This window comes from Hetaerina americana, unplaced genomic scaffold (assembly GCF_022747635.1).
Source record: "Hetaerina americana unplaced genomic scaffold, ioHetAmer1.1.p SCAF_71, whole genome shotgun sequence".
In the NCBI taxonomy this organism is placed as follows: Eukaryota; Metazoa; Arthropoda; class Insecta; order Odonata; family Calopterygidae; genus Hetaerina; species Hetaerina americana.
In genome coordinates this window covers 1,922,189-1,943,731 of record NW_027287328.1, presented here as the reverse complement: position 1 = coordinate 1,943,731, position 21,543 = coordinate 1,922,189, and the positions used below count along the sequence as shown (strand labels likewise).

The following is a 21,543-nucleotide window of genomic DNA, read 5'->3' as shown; positions in this document are numbered from 1 at the left end:
GTCTGACAGGGTTGCCATAATACCAGAACAACATTGAAGTTGAACATTTGTTAGAATGTTTCAACAAATTCCAAAGAAACTGCGGGAGATGCCGCAACAGTAACTTTTAGCGGAGTCATCCGCTAATGTGCATTTCAATGCAACAATTTCAGAATGTCAAAATCATTCGCCTTGACTGGGACTCAAACCCAGTCAAGGCGACCCAGAATATTTCAACTTAAGTTTTCTTTAAAAAGTATAGTCATATGTCTATTGGCATTGCTGTCAATGTGGTAATTACGTATTCTGTAGCATTTTTATTTTGATTATTTTTACAGTATTAAATTATTTGAATTGTGATAAATAGATGTTTATGCAAAATTTGATTGCCAGCTGGTAAAGGAAAACCTTGGGTTAGCATGTGATATACTTATCAGATGATCAAAAATAACATTTAAAGAACATGAAAATTATGAATTAGGTTAAAAAACATGTTTCTTTTCCAAAAACTTACAAATGTTATATGCATTGTTTTTCCCAGGATAAGGGCATGAAATATTTTTAAAATAGTAACATTGTAATATAAATTAAATTAGGAGAAAAAATTATTTTAATCTAGTAATCACTATGCCCTGGAAATCCATCTGCTCCATGATTTAATAAGTTCTTTAAATTTAGCACCTACCCATATTTTTGATTGATAGTTGTCAGGTATGAATAATATCTTATAATCAGAGGCAATGTGTCCTAGTTTAATTCCCTCTTGACACAAACAGTCTAAAGCTGCTAAAGCTTGTGATGTTGGAAGCTGTGATCCGAATGTGCCAAGAAAACAAACAGAAAGAGAATATTTCCATTTATCATAGCCCCATTTGGTGTCATACTCCCAGCCTATTCCTTCAAAAATAGCTCCTGTGCCACCAATATAGAAATTTTCTGTGATTGAATTATTCTCTTTCTCTGCAGCCTTCATTTGCATAATGCATTCACTTTTACTTGAACAAGGATGGCCCCCTTCTCTTAAGTAGACATATTTCACTGGCCGGACAATTTTATTCACCTGTCTTATTGACAGAGAATTGCCCCAATCTCTTGGAGTATATATTCTACAGTTATCAAGAAGCACAGAAGTCTGGGAAATGTTATTTGACCAATTTTCCAATGCTCTTATATATTTGTTGAGAGCGTCCCCGGGGATTTGAATAATGGGGATAAACTGCTGCAGTGAAAGAACCGAATAGTTGGCTGTTAACTTCCCTCCCATTACACCCTCCTTAGTCCAATATTCAAAAGCAGTGAAAGCCTTGGAAGAAGGGAGTTGTGTAGCAAAATGGCCTAAGAACGCCACCGTTACAAAATCAAAATTGATGATTCTAGAATGCCATTGAGTTTCTTGAGTCCATCCTTGACCCTCATATATCCGGCCATCCTCTCCAATGTAAAAGTTCTCCATTGCATCACCAAACTGTGGATACACCCGTCTTTGTTCAACCTGAACTCGCAGAATGCAATCCTCTAAGTTGAAGCAGCTTTCATCTGCATCTAGGATAATCACATGAGAAACCGGACTGCTTAGCTCCTCAGAATTAACTTGAAGCACACCCCTCCTACTCCACTCAGTCCTTGGTACAAAAGCAGAGGATCCAAAGGGAACAATAGTCCCACCGGGAGAAAGGGCTTTGTATTGAGACCATCGATCCCAAGTCATGATATTCTTGGCAAGCATGTCTCCGGCATGTGTGCTGTTTGGGAACAATTGGCGGACAGAAATGACCTTGTAATCAGTCAATAGCTTTCCTGTTCTTACACCAAATTTCAGGAGACGGTTAAAGCCAAGCATTGCATATTGGGAGGGTAGAGTGTTTTGAAAGCTTCCAGAAAACATGAAAAATAGTGTATTTGCCTTAACACCTGTTATGTGCCAATGGCAGGTTGAGTTCCATCCTTGTCCTGTGAACACACTACCGTCCTCCCCCACATAGAAATTATATGCTAGACCTCCAAATAACTGGGTTTCTGTGGCTTTCCTTTCACGAAGGCTTTCTCTACAGTATTCTTGGGTGAAGCAATGCTCACCAGTGTCTGACACTACAATGTATTCCACAGGGAGACTGAGAGGAGAGAGTTCTTTAGGCCTTTTGGTTGAGTTCAAACCCTCCAAGTGGTATATTGGAAGGATACCTGAGGTCATGAGCTGATCTTCAGATGCTAGCATGAGCTGCCCATCCCAGGTTCTCATTTCCTCAAAGAGATGACTGATTTTATTTCCCAGTAGGGAGGAGTCATTGTAAATATGACGGAAGGAATAAATTTTATAATCTGAAGAAATCTTACCACTGACGATTCCCATGTCAAGAAGGGTGAGGAATGCCAACCACCCCAGTTGTGAGGGCAGATTGTCTTGGAATGAACCTAAAAATTTAACAGTGATCAATGACTGATTGAAGAATGGTGTATGAAAAAAAGGAAGGGCATCCATTCCACGACCTTCATATATGATACCGTCATCGCCTATGTAGAAGTTGTCAAGAAGGTCACCGCGCTTTGCAATATGTTGAGTTTGCTCCAGCTGCATTTTAGAGGAGCATTGTTCAACTGAGAAACATTGACTTCCACCATCACCTATCATGATGTATTTGATAGGGTGACTTATCTTTGAAAATGATTTTGTTGAGGGCATTGCATTCCACTCTGTTCGTGTCAAAACAGGCAAAATTGCTGAGGAGAAATTGGAAAAGGTGTCCTCAGACCAGATTGACCATCTCCTCACATATTCATGGAGTGAGTCTCCAAGAAGAATACTTTGGTTGTAGACTTGGCGCAGAGAAAACATTTGGTATCCTGAAGAAATTTTTCCCAGCCTCACTCCTGTTTGAACAAGGAGTTTTAAGGAATTAATGATGTCCTGATTGGGCAGTTCATTTCCATATGACCCAAATAGGTGGACACTTATGTACCTATTAGTGATACCTTTAAGATGCCAGTGGGGAGTGGCATGCCAACCTCGTCCCTCATATACCTCGCCTCCATCTGCAATGTAAAAGTTTTCCAATAGGTCTCCATAGTTCTCAATGTAATTTGCTTGTAATGCCCTTATTTTTGAAATGCACTCAGATCGACTGTAGCAGTGGTCACCTCCCTCACTGATTATCACATAGTCCACGGGTTGGGAGATGACGCCGAACTCCTTTGTGGGTTTTGATGCATTCCAGTGCCTCCTGAATACAAACCTGAGTCGTCTGGGTACAGTGTATTCCCATGATGAGGAGAGCTCCTCTCCTCTGCACCATCTATCCAATCCAAATGGATTCTGACTCAGAAGGTCCTCAGAAACTGTGCTATCCATATGAAGTTGTTTCATGGATGTCACTCTGTAAGTTTTGGACAATTTCCCCTGCCACAAACCAATTTCCATTGCTGTTTCAAATGCCTCTATTGCCTCTGGCGATGGAGGCGTTTTCCCATAGGATCCCAGGAACTGTACTGTGATTGATTTCTTGTGTAAGCCATTCATGTGCCAGTATGAAGCTAGATTCCAGCCCCGAGCTTCATACAAATGCCCATCTCCACCAACGTAGAAGTTTTCTCTTAGGTCACAACCTTTACTCATGGCTCTTTTTCTCAATGACTGGATTTGAGATGTACATTCTACTGTTGAATTACAGTATATACCACCATCCTTTATCACTACCAATTCTGCAGGCAAATCCACTCTATCAACACCCACTTTTGAATTCCACATTTCCCGGAATGCAATGGGAATTGCATTTTCGACTTCTGGAAATGAAGAATATTCATTGTTAGTTCCCTCATGATCAATTCATATTAACCATAATATTTTATTATGCGGGATACCAAATCAAAGTATTGATTGTGCTATTTTGGTTTATGAGGAATATTTGTCAGTTGTCCATATTGCTTGACTCTATAGAGCAAACATGTTCCTCAAATTTTTTAGGTAATTTCCCAGACATTTTTGAACAATGCTTTCCTAAAAAAATACTAAACTCTATGCTCACTAAAAATAAAAATAATCTCTGGTTTACTGGGGAATTATTAGCTCTACCACCACATGAGTCTCACAGTTAAGTTTTGTATCAATATAAATTCCCAGTATTTTAGCAGTTTCAACATCAGTTATTTTTGATTTAAGACTGCACGCAATCTGCTGAGTTTTGTTAGTATTTAAATGTAAGGGAAGGAAATTACCTAAAAAACTTGAAAAACATGTTTGCTCTTTAGTCTGTGCAAATACCATGCCAATTGATACAAGATAGAAGCAGTTGGAAACTCTCAAAACCTTCTCTTGTTATGGGCCTCATGATAATGGTTTTACCTCTATTTGAGAATATCTTTTGGGTTATTTGAGTATTAAAAGTGAAGCTTTTACCTTGATGGTCAGATAGGAGATGGTCAATAATACTTATGCTGAACAGTTCAGGACCATAACTGGTTTCTGCCTGCCTAAATGATGTAATCATTATCTAGTCAGGCAGAAAATCGAGTAGGCTGTTTGTTTTCCCAGTATAAGTTATATGAAAGCAAAAGATTTTTAAGAACCTGAAAATCTCTAGTTTTTACTGTTATGTCAATGTTGAGATCTCCACAAATTATGGTATTGGCTTTCAGAGCCAAGGATAGGGATATCACTAGTTCCAGGTCCTTCAACATTATTGCAGATATTTTGAAGTGGAATTCCAGAAAGAATTTGTCCAAGTCAATCACTTTGAAGGGCAAATCTCTCAAGACATAAATATAGGTACCACTGTTTTTTGCCGCAGATTGGCAGTAGAATGATGCCAAGCTATAATCACTGATGTTATACATATCAACTTCATTTTTTTAATCCACTATTCATTGAGACATAGCAAATTGTAGCCACCATGCTTAGGTTTTGATATTCCTATTTGGAGGTTGGTAACATGCTTCTCTAATGAACACTTTTCTGTACTTCCCACCCAGAAGGCCCGGGTTCAAATCCAGGTGGTGTTGAATATTTTTCAGAGGTATCTCGATCCCTACTTGAGGCGCTTTGTGGAGGGCACTTTGAGTGAGTACGCCGTCTGTCGGATGGGACGATAAGCCGTGGACCCCTTGGTGCCTTTTGTAAAGAGCAGGCTAATGCCGGCGCCGGGTTTCTCTCCACCCTTCATCCTTTCCTGTCCATCCCTAATGGAGCAAATGGTCTTAGCTGTCGTTCACCTCCCCTAAATACTACTACTACTTTTCTGTAGTGTTGTCGTTGTGGTCCCTTGTTACTGAGGTGGATACCGGCGCATCACAAGTTTTCAACTCTGAGTTCCAATTTATCACCACAGGTGAACCTTCTGGAATATTCTCTGTCTCTTCATGAGTGGGGGTCAGTTTCCGCGGTTTTGAGGGGTAAAATTTCCCCACTTTCACTTCAACTGGCCAAATATCTTCTTCAAGAAGATGATCTTTAAGGCTAATTAGAGAATTGAGTTTAAAATAACTATACACTTCACCAACTCTCAAACTTTCACATTTGAATTTATTCCCAGGAAATATTCCAGACAGATGCTTCACAATGTCATCAGGCATTGCATTGGACTGGACACGACCAATGTAGAAGAGAGTCTTGCAAGGAACTCCCGCAAATTTGCACGTAACAGCAGGCTGCTTACAACTTCCAAACACCATATTTCGTTCGCATTTGTTTCTCTTGTAATTCACCTTTTGAAAACCTTCCTCGTCAGTAATGATAGATTGTAAAAAAAAGGTTGAACCTGTGATTAATTATTTTCACAGTCAAATCCAGGAAATTTACGCCGCTGTCTCCTTCCAGTTCCCTTGTGAACTGTATAGGTACATCTACAGCATTTAACAGAGTTAAAAAAATTGTCCAATTATCTAGTGGATCCTGTCCAGACACAAATGGTATCGTCAACATATAGGAACCAAAAAAACACATTTTTTTGGAGGGGATGGTTTAAAGCAAAAAAATTTCTTTCCCAATTGTCCATATAAATGTCCGCCAGGATGGGAGAGAGAGGAGAGCCCATGGCCAGGCCTTCTGATTGTCTATAATATTGACCGTTGAACACAAAACTACTCTGATTCACATACAATGATAACAAATCATGCAATTTAAATATCACAGGATGTGGTATTTTAGCTTTTACGAGGGCTATCTCAGCTAGTTCAATGGCTTCCCTCCTAGGAATACTAGTGAACATGTTGGAAACGTTGAAGGATACCATAGTACACCTTGGCGGTAATAATGTACCTGACCACCTACTTGCAAGCTCGTTTGAGCTCTTGATCCCATATTTTGGGAAAAAAGAGCATGTTGCCTGAGTAGGTTGTTTAACTTATGAGCCAGCAGGTGGGCTGGTGAGGAGACACTGGACACCACTGGTTGGATAGGGATATCACTCTTGTGTAATTTTGGGAGATCAAAGAATCTGGGCGATTTGAGATTCATTTGTACCAGTTTGGTAGTATTATTGGCTTAAACAACACTTCACATCTGACCAAGGAAGTCTTGACATCTCTCTGGTACTCTGCAGTGGGATCACTTTCCAGCCTGATGAATGAAATCTTCCTAGACTCCGGCCAATGAAATCGAGCCTAGCCTATGTTACCTAAGTATTTCAATCCCATTTATGCAAAAAAAATAGCAAAACAAGCAAACAAGCAAATTAATTTTCTGATTTGTGTACTATTAAGATTAATACAATAAGAGGTTGATAAGATTTATACATAAGTAGAAGAAATTAATTACTATCATATGCAACCATTATACCAGGACCTGCAGTCATCTACATGTGAACTTCATCAGAACTTGCAAGTCTACTTTTTCCCCCCATAACATGGGACTCTTATTATATAATAACCTTCCTCTGGTTATCAAGAGCATAGAAAAAATTTCAACCTTTAAATTCAAAGTGAGGGACTTTTTCATGCGACACTTATTCTACACTATTGATGAGTTTCTGAATATGTAACAATGTATTGTATTTTATGTTAAGATCTTTGACGTGCCGTATATCTTGGAACATGAATGTACCCAGATCCTCAGGCAAATAAAAAAATAAATAAATAAATAAAATAAATAAATAAATGCAACAATATACAGGTATTACCTCATGCTCATTTTGAAGTCTTATAGACGTCATCATAGGCAGACGAGGAAGTATATGCATTACAATGAAAAACTTCTATTTACTCTGGCTTGCATAACTAATGTATGGTTTCTAAGCTAACTTAATCTACTTTAATTGAAGAAATCACTTTCAAATTTGGAAAGGGTGTAATTGGTTCAAAATTTCTTATGTTACAACCAGTGATGTAGGTACAGGAGAGCAGTTGCCCCCATCAAAATTCAACCCCAAACATATTGCTGTAACCAAGGACTTTCTACATAAAAAACATGAAGGAGATGACATGTATTAGTACAGTGAAGTGTATAGGATGACTTTCAGCATCTCTTTAATGTATCTGTTTTATGCAAAGGCTTTAGGTGAGACAATTTAGGAATAAGAGCCCATCACTATAAAATTTTCTTCCCAATCCACAAGATCTACCACATTCCTCTCAATTCTTACAATCCTCAAGTCTCCCCCATAATCCTTTCCATAGTCTTCTGCTGCCATCCTCTCACTTGCAATCTAATCCTCTCCCCCTGGACAGTTCCTCCTTCCAGCAGAAGTTGCTTTGTTTGTCCTCCCTCCCATACATATCCCATCACCCTCCAAAATGTATATATTAATTATGATTTTATGTTGTAAACTAGTAAAGTGATCAATTTTGCAGTTCTGTTAATAGCCTATAAGAACATAAAAAATACTTACGCTCATGGCAGTGCTCAGAGGTCAAAGAATCACCATTGATAATGACACAAGATGTATCATTTTTGTCAAAATAATCATCTGAAATCAAGTAACAATTTGTATTAATGAATAGTTTTGGCAAGAAATTGCCTACAATGCCATCTTTTTGCTGGGATGGGATAAATGACAACATTGGTGGGGGAGTGTACCTTCCTCTTCACATTCATTAGTTAAAAATATTTGTTCTTAGTGTCATTTGGAGCTGTAGTCCATGACAAATTTTAAGTGGAACAAAAAACATTTCACTATTTAAGTGAATCGTTTAGAATGAGCATTTTGGTATGAATAAGTTTCTTGGTTGGCTACTAAGACAAATCATGCCACGGGAAGTTACCAATATCACTTTCATAACAGGTCTCTAACTGCTTGTGTATGTCTTATTTTCAGAAAGAAACATCTGAAATAAATAATGTAATGGTATTCATTCAAATATCTTAAAAATACAATGAACCATTAGAGTTTATATCAATGAAGTCGATTGACTCAATGGATTATTATAGCTTCAAGGAAGCTTTGCTTCTTGGGAAGAATGAAATTGCTATTTCATAAATAGTGTTGTTTATTGCATCAAAAATTTCCTCAAACAGATGTACAAATGCAGGTTGGTTTATTTTATTTCCAGGTGATTTTATCGATATCTAATGCATTCTTTCCTTTTTATGACTAATTATTTTTATTTTTCCTGATTGAAATTTTAGTAATTATACAGCATGTCAGCACATACCTGGAGGTGAGGGCATACTAACAGCCTTAGCTTTTATTTTAGAAGTTTAGATCTGCTTCCAATGTGTTTTTTGGGTTGGGTTTACTAGGATAAATCAAAAGTAAATGCATCCCATTTTGATTAAAGGCGTGTAACCCTACCCTGGACACAGTATTGACATTTAGTTCAAAATTAAAATTATTTCAGGAGGCTTGAATAAAGTTAAAATATAGATGAGCAACCCACATATCAAAAAAGCAAATCCTTCCAGCAATCTTACCTCAACTATCTAACTATCTTATCCATGTTAACTATCAAACTTTCAATTTAAAAAAAATGCTATTCTGTAACATTCAACCGGAAAAGAAGTCCACAGCATTATGTCTATAGAATAAGCAACTATCCTATGGCTTGATTAATAAATATAAAAGACCTTGGAGTTATATTTGACTCACAGTTAAGATTCCATCAACATTATAACTATGTTCAATCTAAAGCATACAAATTGTTATTTTATCTTCCAATACTGTAAAAACTTTGACCATATTGAGCCATTTAAAGTTCCATTCATCTCATTATTTAGAGCACTCTATGAATACTGCTGTACTGTCTGGTCACCTAACGACAAACTCTATATACATACAATTGCATGCGTTCGCAGAAAATTTGTGTGTAAAATTGCATTCAAATTCAATCTTCACAAAGATCTTTACAGTTATCATGAAATGTTACTTCTGCTGAATCTTCCCTCCTTGCATAAATGTAGAAAAATGTAGAACATAAATTTTCTTTATAAATTACTGCATAACAAGATTGATTCCTCAGAACCCCTAAGGAATTTTTCTGAGTACCTTCACTTAACACAATATATGAAGCACTCTTTGAAATTACATATCATACTCAAAATTACACTTACTACTCGCCTATAAGCCAGATTATTAGAGATGCCAGCAGTTGCGATTATATTGACCTATTTTCTATTTCACCAGGATCCAACAAAAAAATGTTAGTAAAAATATATGAAGAATTTTAGAATGCTAATTATTGCTGTGTGGATAACTATATTTGCCAATAAGTTGTTCCTGATGCCCATTGGGAAAATTTTCAAAATCGATACCTCAAGGTCTAGTTAATAACTACTACCAACATTTATCATTTTGTACCATCATCTGGTCTATAACAAATACTATATTTATACTGTACTGTTTCTATTTTTTAATGAGGAATATTATTTATATTGATATATTGTCTACATGAATTACTCTAAGTGGGTATGTTTGTCTACCTGTATACATCTGGAAATGTTTTTCATGCATTGCAAATCAAAATTCTTCTTTGATTCTAAATTATATTTCAATTCTCAATAACGAGTATGTAACTTTGTACCTTTGTAACTGTATTTTTTACCCATATGTGAATGTCTTTTATAATTGTGAAACTAATACATGTTCTTGCCTTTCTTTTTGTAAAAGGGTTATTCCCATAAATAAATAAAATAAAGATCTGAAATGACCCCTTCACAGGAAACAGATACCCTGACCCAGCATACTAGAATTGCTCTTATGGGAAAGAATTAAGATTATTTTATTTTAATGAATGACTTAGATTAATGGAAAATAATCAGCTTTTTATTTTACATCCTTAAAACTTTAATGTGAGAGATGGACCTTCCATTTCATATTGTTAAGTAAGCCTAAAACCAACCCTATGTATGACCTATAAGATTGAATCAACTGGGTGCATCATGTCGTAATGTTTTATTAGTTCTGTTTACAGTCATCTGCTGAGTTGATTGGCTTTGAAATTCCTTATTTCCCAGTCACTAAGATTCACTGTTGCATAAGATGTACGGTGACTTTTCAGGTTAGCATTTACAAAAAATACTTGGATCAGATAGAAAATATCAAATTATTTTGATGATAGCACTTAACATGAAGAAAATTGAATTTTTACATTAAAAATTAGTAGTCAAATGTATTTCAGTGTTTGTTCACCATAAAATCTCAGAAATTTGTCATCACTGGGATAAAATGCCTTTCAGCTGCCTTGTTTCCAAGTTCTGAAGCATAATTCATGACTGCAAGTTAAAATGAAATACTGTATGACCATCTTCTCCATTGAGATCCCATGAGATTATTATCATTTTAACTTTTTATGCAATACTTAATTTCTGCTATTACTTTGATATTATTGAAATTCATATTGAAAGCCAACATTTTCTGTCTTTATGACATAATCATACTGCTTACGATTGAATGTCTCTACACTTGGAGTTTATCAGGAGAGATACAATGTATGTATGTATGTATGAGCAGATCCCTGTTAGCCCAATGGGTATTAAGTTTTGCAGCAGCACTATATGCGAGATGAAACTAATCATGCAACATTGTATACATTTACGATTTATTTGGGATTTTTTTTGATTTAATTTCAATGAGATATTGAAACTATGTGGCTTATTACTGGCTTAAAACAGTGATATTATCAAATGTTGTAATAAACGCAACCATTTTCTATGCTTGATACAGGAAAAATACTTAATAATAAGTATTTTCCCAACAAATTGGCTTGTGCTTATAAATTAAAGTTATGCCCATGTGCCCTCGGCTCAAAAGATGTAGGCTTATTTTAGAGCACATTTTGGAGCTAAAAAAGTGCATCATTTGGTCTGGAAATATGGTACTCTGTTTTCTTTAATTTTAACAGAATATTTTCCTATCTTCAATGTTAGATTTTATGCATATCGTTACAGAGATGTAAACCCTGATATAATGATGCTCATTCCATTTGTCAGGGAGTCTTAGTTGAATCTTATGCCATAAACACACCATGACAGTGGTAAAAATTCTAGACATTACTTATGTTCATAATTTCAATCCCTTTATGATATTTAAGCAGATCATGATTTTCAGATATTGCCATAGTTCCTCTGTAAAGGTCCTGACTCTGTGGATAAAATTAATGATTTTATTTTTATAAAAATGTCAGGTCAGACAGGAACTACCCTGGTTAATGCCAGGCATTTGCATCTGTCAATACAAGTGATACTTAATTATAAGTGAAAATATCCTTGAACTTGTAAGTAACACCGTTTAATTTGGATAACAAAAGTTCCATTTAATTTTGAAAGGATGTTTAACATAAATAATAAAGAAACTAATTTCTTGGAAACCTCATCTATGATAATTTTAAACATAGAAAACCTTTTACCCTATTACTTATGGCATTACCCTTGGAGCCAGTGCCACAATGAACTGCCACAGATTTATGAAGAAATTAAAAATTTATGCACACTTAAGAATGCTGTAAAGATGTTCCTTGCAAAGGAATACTGCAGCTTTCCAGAGTTAATATAGGATAAATTATGATATGTGCATACATTTCTATTAACACCTATATTCTTTGCCTTTGTATTGATTCTCTTGTTGTAAAAAACAAGTGACTTGTAATTTCAATCATGCTGCATACTGTTTTGTCTTATTCCTGTGTCATCACTCTTCACTTTCCCTGCTGTGAAAACAAGTACCGCATTTTCCCATCGATAACACGTGTGTTATCTATACAAAAATGTTCAAATGATCAAAAAAATGATGATGAGCATTATGTAATGAAAATTGAAAAAATCCAAACATAGACATATTTTTACACACACATATCCAATATAGATGTATTTTTAAACGCATATATATGTGTACAAACAGACAAAGAACTAACAGCCAAAGTAGACAGTTATTTTGCAGACCTGAAGGAATTTAATTTTCTAGATGGGATCAAGTTATTGGAACATTGCTGGACCAAGTGCAGTAGTGTACAAGGAGGCTACATTGGCAAATGAAAAAGTTTCACTAAGGTAAGTTGTTTATTTCTATTCAATTCCGAGAAATTTTCAAATTACCCTCATATACCTACAAAAGGTTCAATTTCCCATTGTGTCTTTAAAATTTAACCATTCTTTTCTTTCTCCTCCTCTCATCGTCAGAAAGTATGTCTTCATAAAATGAAACAAATGTTTCCCTAAACTGATTTGTACCAATGGAAATTTTTTGAGTTTAAAATTATTTATTTGTCTTAGAATGTTAAGCCCATGAGGAAGAAACTAGGTACTTCATTGGCTAGATTACCTACAATACCTACATAGCTGAATTGAGAAATATGAGGAGCCATTTTTTCTGAAGTTTATCAATTTCAATTTCTTCACTTTTACATCTGTAATATATTAACATATATTTTTTATACAGCCAAAAAAATCAGTTTTTTATATGTCATCTCTGTAGAGTTTCTGAAACAATTGATGACCACAAAAAATTCTATTAAGAACATAACATGTCATACTGCTAGTAGGTATACATTTACTCCCAGTAGTTGTTGAAATGCCTCTTCTATCTGATTCCATATGACAAATGAATTTTGGCTTACTCTGACAACTTATTTAACAGAATAAGTTGCCACTCTTAAATTATTATATTTGTTGGAATGTACTTTGAATCAAGTTTCTGATAGTGGTCATGCAAAGAGATAGGCAGAAAGGATACTAAATGAAAATTCATAAATTACATGACAAGCAGTATTCTATGCTAGGGCAGGCTAACTTACATGACAAAAAATTTCCACAAAACCCAAATTTCATATATCACTATCTCATTCCATAGCTCTTCAAAGTCTCTACCATCATTAAATCATTTCAAAAATCTATTCTTTTCCTCCCTCAAAGTTGCTTTCACAACATTTTCCTCTCTATCACAGTCTTCAGCAACTCATACCTTTCATGATTTCCTGCATATACTATTGAGTTATCTTCATTCTTTGAATACCTTTCAATCACTGCCTCGCTCCCCTTTCCATGTCCAGAACTTCATCATTTGTTTCCCTTTCTATCCATTTTATTTTTTTCATACTGCCCCACAATTATGCTTCAAAAGTATTGAATATACACACCCCGTTGGCCAAGTTTTTGAACCATGCAAAACTAGGCTTAATGTCAAAGTTTACACTAGTCTTTTCTTTGCACCCTTACTTAATATGCCTGCCATCACTTTGTAAACACTTCTTTACCTAATGTAATCCCTGTTCAATGTTCTTACTTCTACTTACATGATGGATGAATTAAGAGCCTATTGAGTCACAAAAAGAGTAGGCAAAACTAAGACACTTAAAAAGTCATGGAACATCAGAGCTATTTTGGAGAAGGGATATTATTACAGCCCAAAACTGCAATGTTATTATTGCATGGTGTAAGTAGGCATGTACATAATATGAGTTTAAATGTATATGTGTTTGGGTATATGAGCAAACCTACATCCATATTTATGTGCAAACTCATTTTTATACTTGAATAGCTGGTTACCTAACACCCCCTGCCATATGCCCTGTAGCTCCTTGTGGGAAATTGTGTGGATGTAGATGCTAAAAATGGCAAGAAATCCATACCAAGAAACCCTTGTACATGGCTTGGTTCATCATCTTCACTTTCCTCGAGTGGCTGAAGTTGTCTTTCCATTTGATTGAAAGATTCTTCTCCACATATCCATGATGGCATCATCACTAAAACCATGAGGGTAAGGGCTAGCATGGTCAGAATCTTCATGTTTCAACGTTTCTCAGGCTTGGAGAATCATCTGCAACAGTCTATGGCGGGCAAAGTATAGGACCCTCACTCTGCAGGAAGGCTGAATTCACTGTAAACGTTTTAAGGGTCAGAATCACATGATGCTCTGAATCATGGTAATCAGAAGGATTAGATATGTCTTTGGCATTAGTGATAAAGTAATACTATAGGGAAACTAAATACACCAAGAAAGGTTTCATTAAGAATTAACTTTGTCCTTTCGCCATTGTTGAAATGAACAAATAGGATTGCTGAGGGATACTGTGACATTATTATCAATGTTTTTACTTCACACGTTTTGATTAATCTGCGGTGCTATAGAATTTTTGGCAACACTAAAATTGAATTGGTGAATGAATTATATGTTATTATATAGGTTGAAATGGCAACTATGGAAGAGAATCACTAGACAGACATTTGCAGTGCCTTGAAATACTTTTATCCTGGTCACACAGTTCCAAACTGGCTTTTTCATAAACTTGAAGTAAATGTAGTTGAAGTTAATAGGTGAGGTGACCGACAGCTAAGGTCATTTGCCACATTACGGATAGTTGGAAATGGAGGAAGGGTGGTGAGAAACTTGGCATCACCATTAGCCTAATCTTAACAAAATATGCCAAGGGGTTCACAGTTTAATGTCCCATCAGGTAGGCTGAATTCTCACTTAGGGTGCCCTCAACATAGCTGCCCAAGTAGGGATCGGGGTACCACTTAAAATCACATCTCAATTTCCCCATACCCACTGATTTTAGTCAATAATGATTTTACTCAATCTTCCTGGTTTTGCTTCCATAAATTAACATACCCATGGGGCATGGTACATTCATCCACTGCCATTTCTGTGCCTTCAAATTTAATGCATTCATTTTACATACACTCTTACACACGTCCAACTACGAGACTCATACATTTCTGCTGGAATCCATATAACATTTTAATGTCTTTATCTATCCCACCATCTTTTGCAACAATTCGGCCGAGGCGTTAAAAAAATCCACTTGTTCAATTCATTTTATCTTACATATTATAGGCCATACTGCTCATTAAACACACTTTCTTGACTTTTCAATTCATTAGCCTTAATTCAATCCTTCCTGCTACCTCAAAATTACTCTTCATGACCCTGTGCTCATCTATCACACTGTAATCTAGTAATACTGCATTGTCAATGCACAAGACAAATATTTTTATCTTCAATCATTGTAACTATCATATCCATGTATGTCCCTCCCCATGTACTAAAACCTTGCTGTGGTGCAAGGGCTTGTACATTCTGATGTCCCCTAGAGCTATGCTGGTGGGAGACAATGATTTTTTTGCTCCTTCAGTCCATGCCAGATAGGCTGAAGGGTAGGAGCCAGATGAAAGGTAGTCTGTGCAGCATTTTTCCTCAGTGAGGTGGCTGCAAAGGGGCCTGATTTGTACCATTTTATATTCCAACTACGTAATTTTTCAGTATAACGATATTACAGGAAACAAGATGTGGAAAGACGCATGGAAACAATTACGATGCTTACAAAGTCAGCCAACTTTTCTAGCATTATAAGGTAAAATCAAAGTTAAAAGATCTACTTTTTTCTCACAGGCAACTTACATCAGCAAGCTGAAACTTCTGTTGCTGTTCAACACAATATCCTTGTAAAGGTGTAAATTTTTCGTCATGTAGTCGATACGATTCCATGGCGGTCGAGAAAGCTTGCTTGAGAGACCCTTTTGCCCACTGGAAAAACCGTCGGGTCCGTGGCCTAGGCTTCTGGAATTTGTTTTCACACGACGTTTGGGTTTCTTTGAACTGTCGCACCCTCGATTGTGCATTATTCTCATCCATTATACGAACACCGGATGTTTCACTGAATTCACTATTTACTTTGATGGAAGTTTAACCGTGCAAAAGGAGAAAATAAAGGATTAGATGCTGTTCTCGTAGACTAAAGGACGTCATTTTAAGAATTGAAAATGCTTCTAACTCTAGCAGGGGGTTATTCATTAACGATGGCGCCCGATGTCATTTGCCTAAGGATGCCATTAGGGCATCAGCTACGTGAAATAGTACAGAACCTATGTGAACCGATTGGGTGCCCACGTATTTTATGTACAACTGCATCTTTCAATCAAATTCTACTACGGAGTCAAAAATCAGGTCTGACTTTGAAACTTTAACGCGCCGTGTACGTCTAACACCTAGCAAAAATACACGCATGGCGTAAAACAGGAAATACAACAAAGTATTAGCGTAAAATGATTAGAAACTTCTTAGCAGACTGACCAGCGGTTCAAAACAGGACGACCGTCCGTCTCGGTTATAGATACGATGCAACAAACTAAAGCTTTGAAACGCTTCCCAAGGATGATGCGTTATTACCACCACTGCGCTAATGTTGAAAATCCTAAGTTTACTGAAATAATTTTATAAGCTACGTACCAGTCCTCGAATCACTCAGATTAAATACCGACTAGGGCATTTCACTCAAATCGCTCCTGTGATAAATATACGATAGAATGCTTTTCCATAAACTCTACCAGTAGGCATTAGTTTTCCTCAAGCTCAACGTCCACTCGGCCCATATCAACAGATTCCATCGCACGATCTTTGAACTGAAGAGAAATCAGAGGTCGAATTATAACACTTTTGAAATTAAATGAACAGTAGATAAGGTCAGGAAAATTTAAGTTCTTGAGGTCAAAGGTTCCACCGTTCGTTTCCTGTAATATGGTCACTCTCAAGAATAACGCATGTGAAACATAAAGCTGAAGAAATTATAAATACACACTCGAGTTTCAAAGGCAAGAATGAATGATATAATGCATGCCCTGATAGAGTGGATGGAGGCAGATAAACCAAAACTAGTCTTTTTAGAATCTGAAATACTCGAAGATAACCGTGACACACCCACTTATGCTTATCCTCTCTGAAACAATATTCCCACAGCACGGTCATAAACACCCGCATTTTGATAACAGGCATCCATAACTTGAGAAGATTATAATATTTGAACCAGACTCTTTCGGAGGAAAAATGTTGTTTGCAACTCTGCACAGATTTACTGCAATTGTATTCAATTCAAAGATTATACGTAAAAAGAATCTCACTGCTCGATATCACATTTAAGTTTTGCAGCCACTTACATGTTGAACAGAACCCATTGCGTTGAGGACGTACGCAACAGATGTGTATGGCAAGAAAAAAAACAAAATGAGTATAAAACGTAAACTTGAATATATTAAAAAATAAATAAAAACACGCTGAACCAACATTATTCATAAATATGGTAGCACACCCCCTACTTACTTTTATTACAGACAGAGTCGCGTTAGCTAACGACCTAAATGCAATTCAGACTTGGTGCGATACATGGCAATTGGAATTAAATTTGAAAAAATGCGTGGTAATACATTTTTGGGAAAGGAGTAATTCCCTCCCATTTAGTTACAAAGTGAAACAAGCAGAAATCGCGAGGGTAGATTCCTTTAAATACTTGGGTGTAACAATTACTCATGATCTGTCCTGGGGAAAGCACAAACGAGAATTATGCGGTCGTGCTAATAAAAAATTGGGATTTGTAAGAAGATTGCTGGATAAATGTGACGAAAAAGTGAAGGAACGATGTTTTCTTGTCCTATTCAGGCCCCATCTAGAGTATGCTGCCAGTATATGGGATCCTCAAGAGATAACTTTGATTTCGGAATTAGATCGAGTTCAGCGGAGGGGGACTAGATTTGTCAAAAATTGTTATGACCGTAACTACTTTGCTAGAAAATTTAGGCTGGGAATTGGATCGAGTTCAGTGGAGGGGGGCTAGATTTGTCAAAAATTGCTATGACCAACGCAGTAGCGTAACTCTTTTGTTAGAAAATTTAGGCTGGGATTCCCTTATACAGCGGCGTTTACAATATAGATTAAACTTATTAAAAACATTTGAAGATGGGCTCTTTTCCAGAGACATCAAAAACATAATACGAACCCCAACGTATTATGGGCGGAGGGATCACGAATATAAGATTAGAGAGGTAGACTGCAAGACTGACAGGTTTAAATGGTCATTTTATCCAAGAACAATAAGAGACCAGAATGCTTGTAATCGAAATCCCCCACTAGTCGGCTCGACATAATAAGTATTAAACTACAAGGTAGCGACTGCGCATGGTTATACTAGTATATCAAAACATTTTTTTTGCAGGTTCCTCCCCCCACCTTTCCCCTTCCATTTGAAAAACCTTAACGCCCTCATCCCGCACCCTTTCCTCCTGGTGCTGCACCCCCTGCCACACACCTTTTTGGTGGCTTGCAGGGTATTGATGTAGATTTATATTACTCTTTTATGTGCAGAACTTATAAAATTTGAAGAAACGCTGAGCGATGTCACAAGATTCTTACACTGCCAACTGTGGTGCGAACATCTGCTGTTCTACAACAAGGTACCACTTGTGCGGACGATTATTCCCTCTTTCCTTGAGCCCCATCCCCTGATTTTTACATCCTTCACATTTACATCCATTCCACCAATAGGGGCATTCAAAAAGTTATCTTAATGTGTGGCTAGACGTGATGCTACTTATTACTTTTTAAGAATAAAATATATTGAACTTCATCAAGCAATAATTATTTGTTGGAGCAAAATATCTTGCAAAAACAATTTACTCTTCCTATGAACTGCAACCTTGATGTGGTGGAAGGGCATGGGCTTTCCGATGACCCTTAGAGCTGTGCTGGCGGGAGCAATGATAATTCCCCCTGATAGGGTCGCCCATGCCAGATAGGTCGAAGGTTAGGAGCCAGACGAAAGGCAGTCCACCCACCGTCTTTTCCTCAGTGAGGCGGCTGTAATGGCGTCTGACCCAAGTGGGGCGGCCAGTAACTGATGGTGTCACGTTAAAAACTCTATTGAGGAAGGCAACGGGAAACCACATCAATTATCATTCCCAAGTTAAATATGATGGTCACTAAAGAGATCTTGAGTCCTGGAAACTACGAGGCTCGGCCCAATCGGCCGTGTGTCGTGCCCGGCAGCGGGGGAGGCAAGGCTTCCGCGGTCGTCATCCCGCGAAACCCTTACAAGGGAAAACCAGCAGCAGCAGGACAGCATATGCAGTAGAAGAAGCAGGCCAAATTAGTTAGAATAGGAACTTGGAATGTTAGGACAGGGAAAAAGAGAATATAAAGCGAGAGATAGGGAGAGGAAATATAGACATTTTAGGTTTACGCGAGGTGAGATCGAAGGATAGCGGGAATTACTGGAATGTAGTAATGGAGTAATTTTTAGCGGAGGGGACGACAGACAACGAGGGGTTGCTATAATATTAAATAAAAAGGTAGGAAGAAACGTAGTCAACATAGAACAATCAACGGGTAGAATATTGCTAGTAAAGGCAAAAGCAGAACCGACGAACTTGGCCATTGTTCAAGTGTTCGTGCCACCTAGCAATCAAAACGAGGAAGGAGTCGATAGGATATAAGATCAGTTAAGAAGCATAAGAGTGCGACCTGTGATGGCACGACCGACGATCGACGAGGAATAGGGTAGGGATGTTGGACGGGATGAAGGAATTACACAGAGATAAATAGGGATTATTTGTAGTGTAGGATGTGGGGTTGTGTTTTGTTTGGAGAAAGAAACAAAATATAGATTTAGTAGTTCTGTCCATCCAAAATGTACCTTAACCGGGATAATATCTAATAAATGAATACCAATTACACGGTACCTCGTGTAATTGGTATTCATTTATCCTCGAATGCGGGGAAAGTAGCTTGGTCTGATTTCCTGGGGGTGAAACGACCTCATGTATATTGTACCTGGCCGGGCGATGTATCCCACGACGAAGGTAGAATTTTGCATGCACCGGTTTGGAAGATAATTTCGCCAGCAAATATTAATTCGAAACAAGGTTATATCCCAAAAATGCCAAAAATGTAATTCCATGATCCCTACGGATTCCGGAGGAACCTCTCGTTACGATTAAGACATTCAAAAACAACTTAAAGCAATCTCCTATGGGTTTCAGAAGAATGGAAGCGTAGTAAACAATTGTACATCATGGAGGTTACGCGATAACCGCCAAATTACAATTACCACAGCACAGCAAAATCCACGGCGTATTCTTTTATATGCCGTGCTCATTTCACTATTTTAAGGTTTATGAGCAGTATTTAGAGGAATCAAATGGGTTATGGCAAATGAAAGTGAGCTATTTAAAGGAAAGCTAAAATAAGCAAATGTATTGTCAACGGATATATGTCATATGCTATTGGTATATCCCTTGAATTAATTTCCACAGACTTTTCTGAAGCTCTTACCACGATTTGGAGGAACAAATTTGATGTAACAAACGGTTCTCGTCTTGGCGTACAAAGAAATTACTGGTGACGTCTCCAAAAAATCTTACATAATCATCGTGTTTCAGGCATGTACCGTAATGTGACAAATGCCCAAAACTTCAAATTATAATTCACATAATTCATTGCCGCTCGCAGAAAACTATTCCCGATCACTTTTTTACAGGAGAGTGCATGAGGAGGAAGAAACGAGAAATACTGCGTGGGTGATTGTGTGATATAGAAAATGGGCAGTGTGGGACCGTCCTGAACGTCTTGTTAGAGCGTGTTGTCTTCTTGCCGTAAGATATGAATGATGCTTGGGATTTTTTTTTCATGTGCTGCCTAATTTTTTCTACTCTTCCCTTCCCACTCACCCACCATCGGAGTTCGTCATTGTACAAAGTTAATTCAATACCTTACAATCCTTCAAATCTCAGCCACAGGAGAACAATCATATTAGAAGTAGATTAGAGTGCACACATACGTACTAATCAAGTTTAAATATAAATTATGCATACTTTTTAAGTTCAATCACACTTGAACTTGATCAGTATGCGCACATGATAATCAAGTTTATGCTTTCATATTTAATGATAATAGAACATTATGTGACCACGATGAATTAATCATTGCTTGAAGATCGTACCAGAATCCGATAGTGTGAAGTTCTGCTTATGTGTGAGGAAAGATTATCGATTTCGAAAAATTTGAGAAAGGATGACAAAAAAATCATAGCATGAACGCCGAGACAAGTCGAAAAAACAAGAAAAAATGAATGAGAAATGAGTTTTCTCATTGAATTCTGTTTAATTACATCCTATGATTTATACGGAAGAAGGGACCATTAGGCCTCATTTTCGCCCAAATAAAGACCTCTATCGATCAATGAGGAGAATAAAAATCTGTAGCTAATTTCTTTTTTAAAGTTGACACCCGCTTTATGACTTTTAGCCCACTAAACATGCGTTCTAAAGTGTTGGTGCACGCACTTCTGACGACATATTTTGTTTACAAATCTTGCCGTTGAGTGTTCATCAAAATCATCGTTCACGACGATGGCTTAAAGGAGCCTGGAGATTTTTAAATTTGT

At 37.1% G+C, this 21,543-nt stretch overlaps 1 protein-coding gene across 1 annotated transcript; it reads right to left on the bottom strand.

The window, feature by feature from the left end:
- Nucleotides 1-298: 298 nt before the first annotated feature.
- On the bottom strand, nucleotides 299-16,641 carry LOC139697283 (uncharacterized). The gene is made up of 4 exons (XM_071595944.1): nucleotides 16,563-16,641; nucleotides 13,963-14,210; nucleotides 7,794-7,871; nucleotides 299-3,756 (listed from the first exon to the last, which is right to left on the bottom strand). The coding sequence occupies exons 2-4, from the start codon at nucleotides 14,117-14,119 to the stop codon at nucleotides 605-607; spliced, it is 3,387 nt and encodes a 1,128-aa protein (XP_071452045.1). The 5' UTR covers nucleotides 14,120-14,210; nucleotides 16,563-16,641; the 3' UTR covers nucleotides 299-604.
- Nucleotides 16,642-21,543: the final 4,902 nt, after the last annotated feature.

Coding starts and splice junctions, on each gene's coding strand:
- LOC139697283 (XM_071595944.1), bottom strand. CDS start 14,119: ATGAAGATTCTGACCATGCTAGCCCTTACCCTCATGGTTTTAGTGATG. Junction 7,872..13,962: donor CCATGTACAAGGGTTTCTTG/GTATGGATTTCT, acceptor ACTTGATTTCAG/ATGATTATTTTGACAAAAAT. Junction 3,757..7,793: donor CTCTGAGCACTGCCATGAGC/GTAAGTATTTTT, acceptor CTTCATTTCCAG/AAGTCGAAAATGCAATTCCC.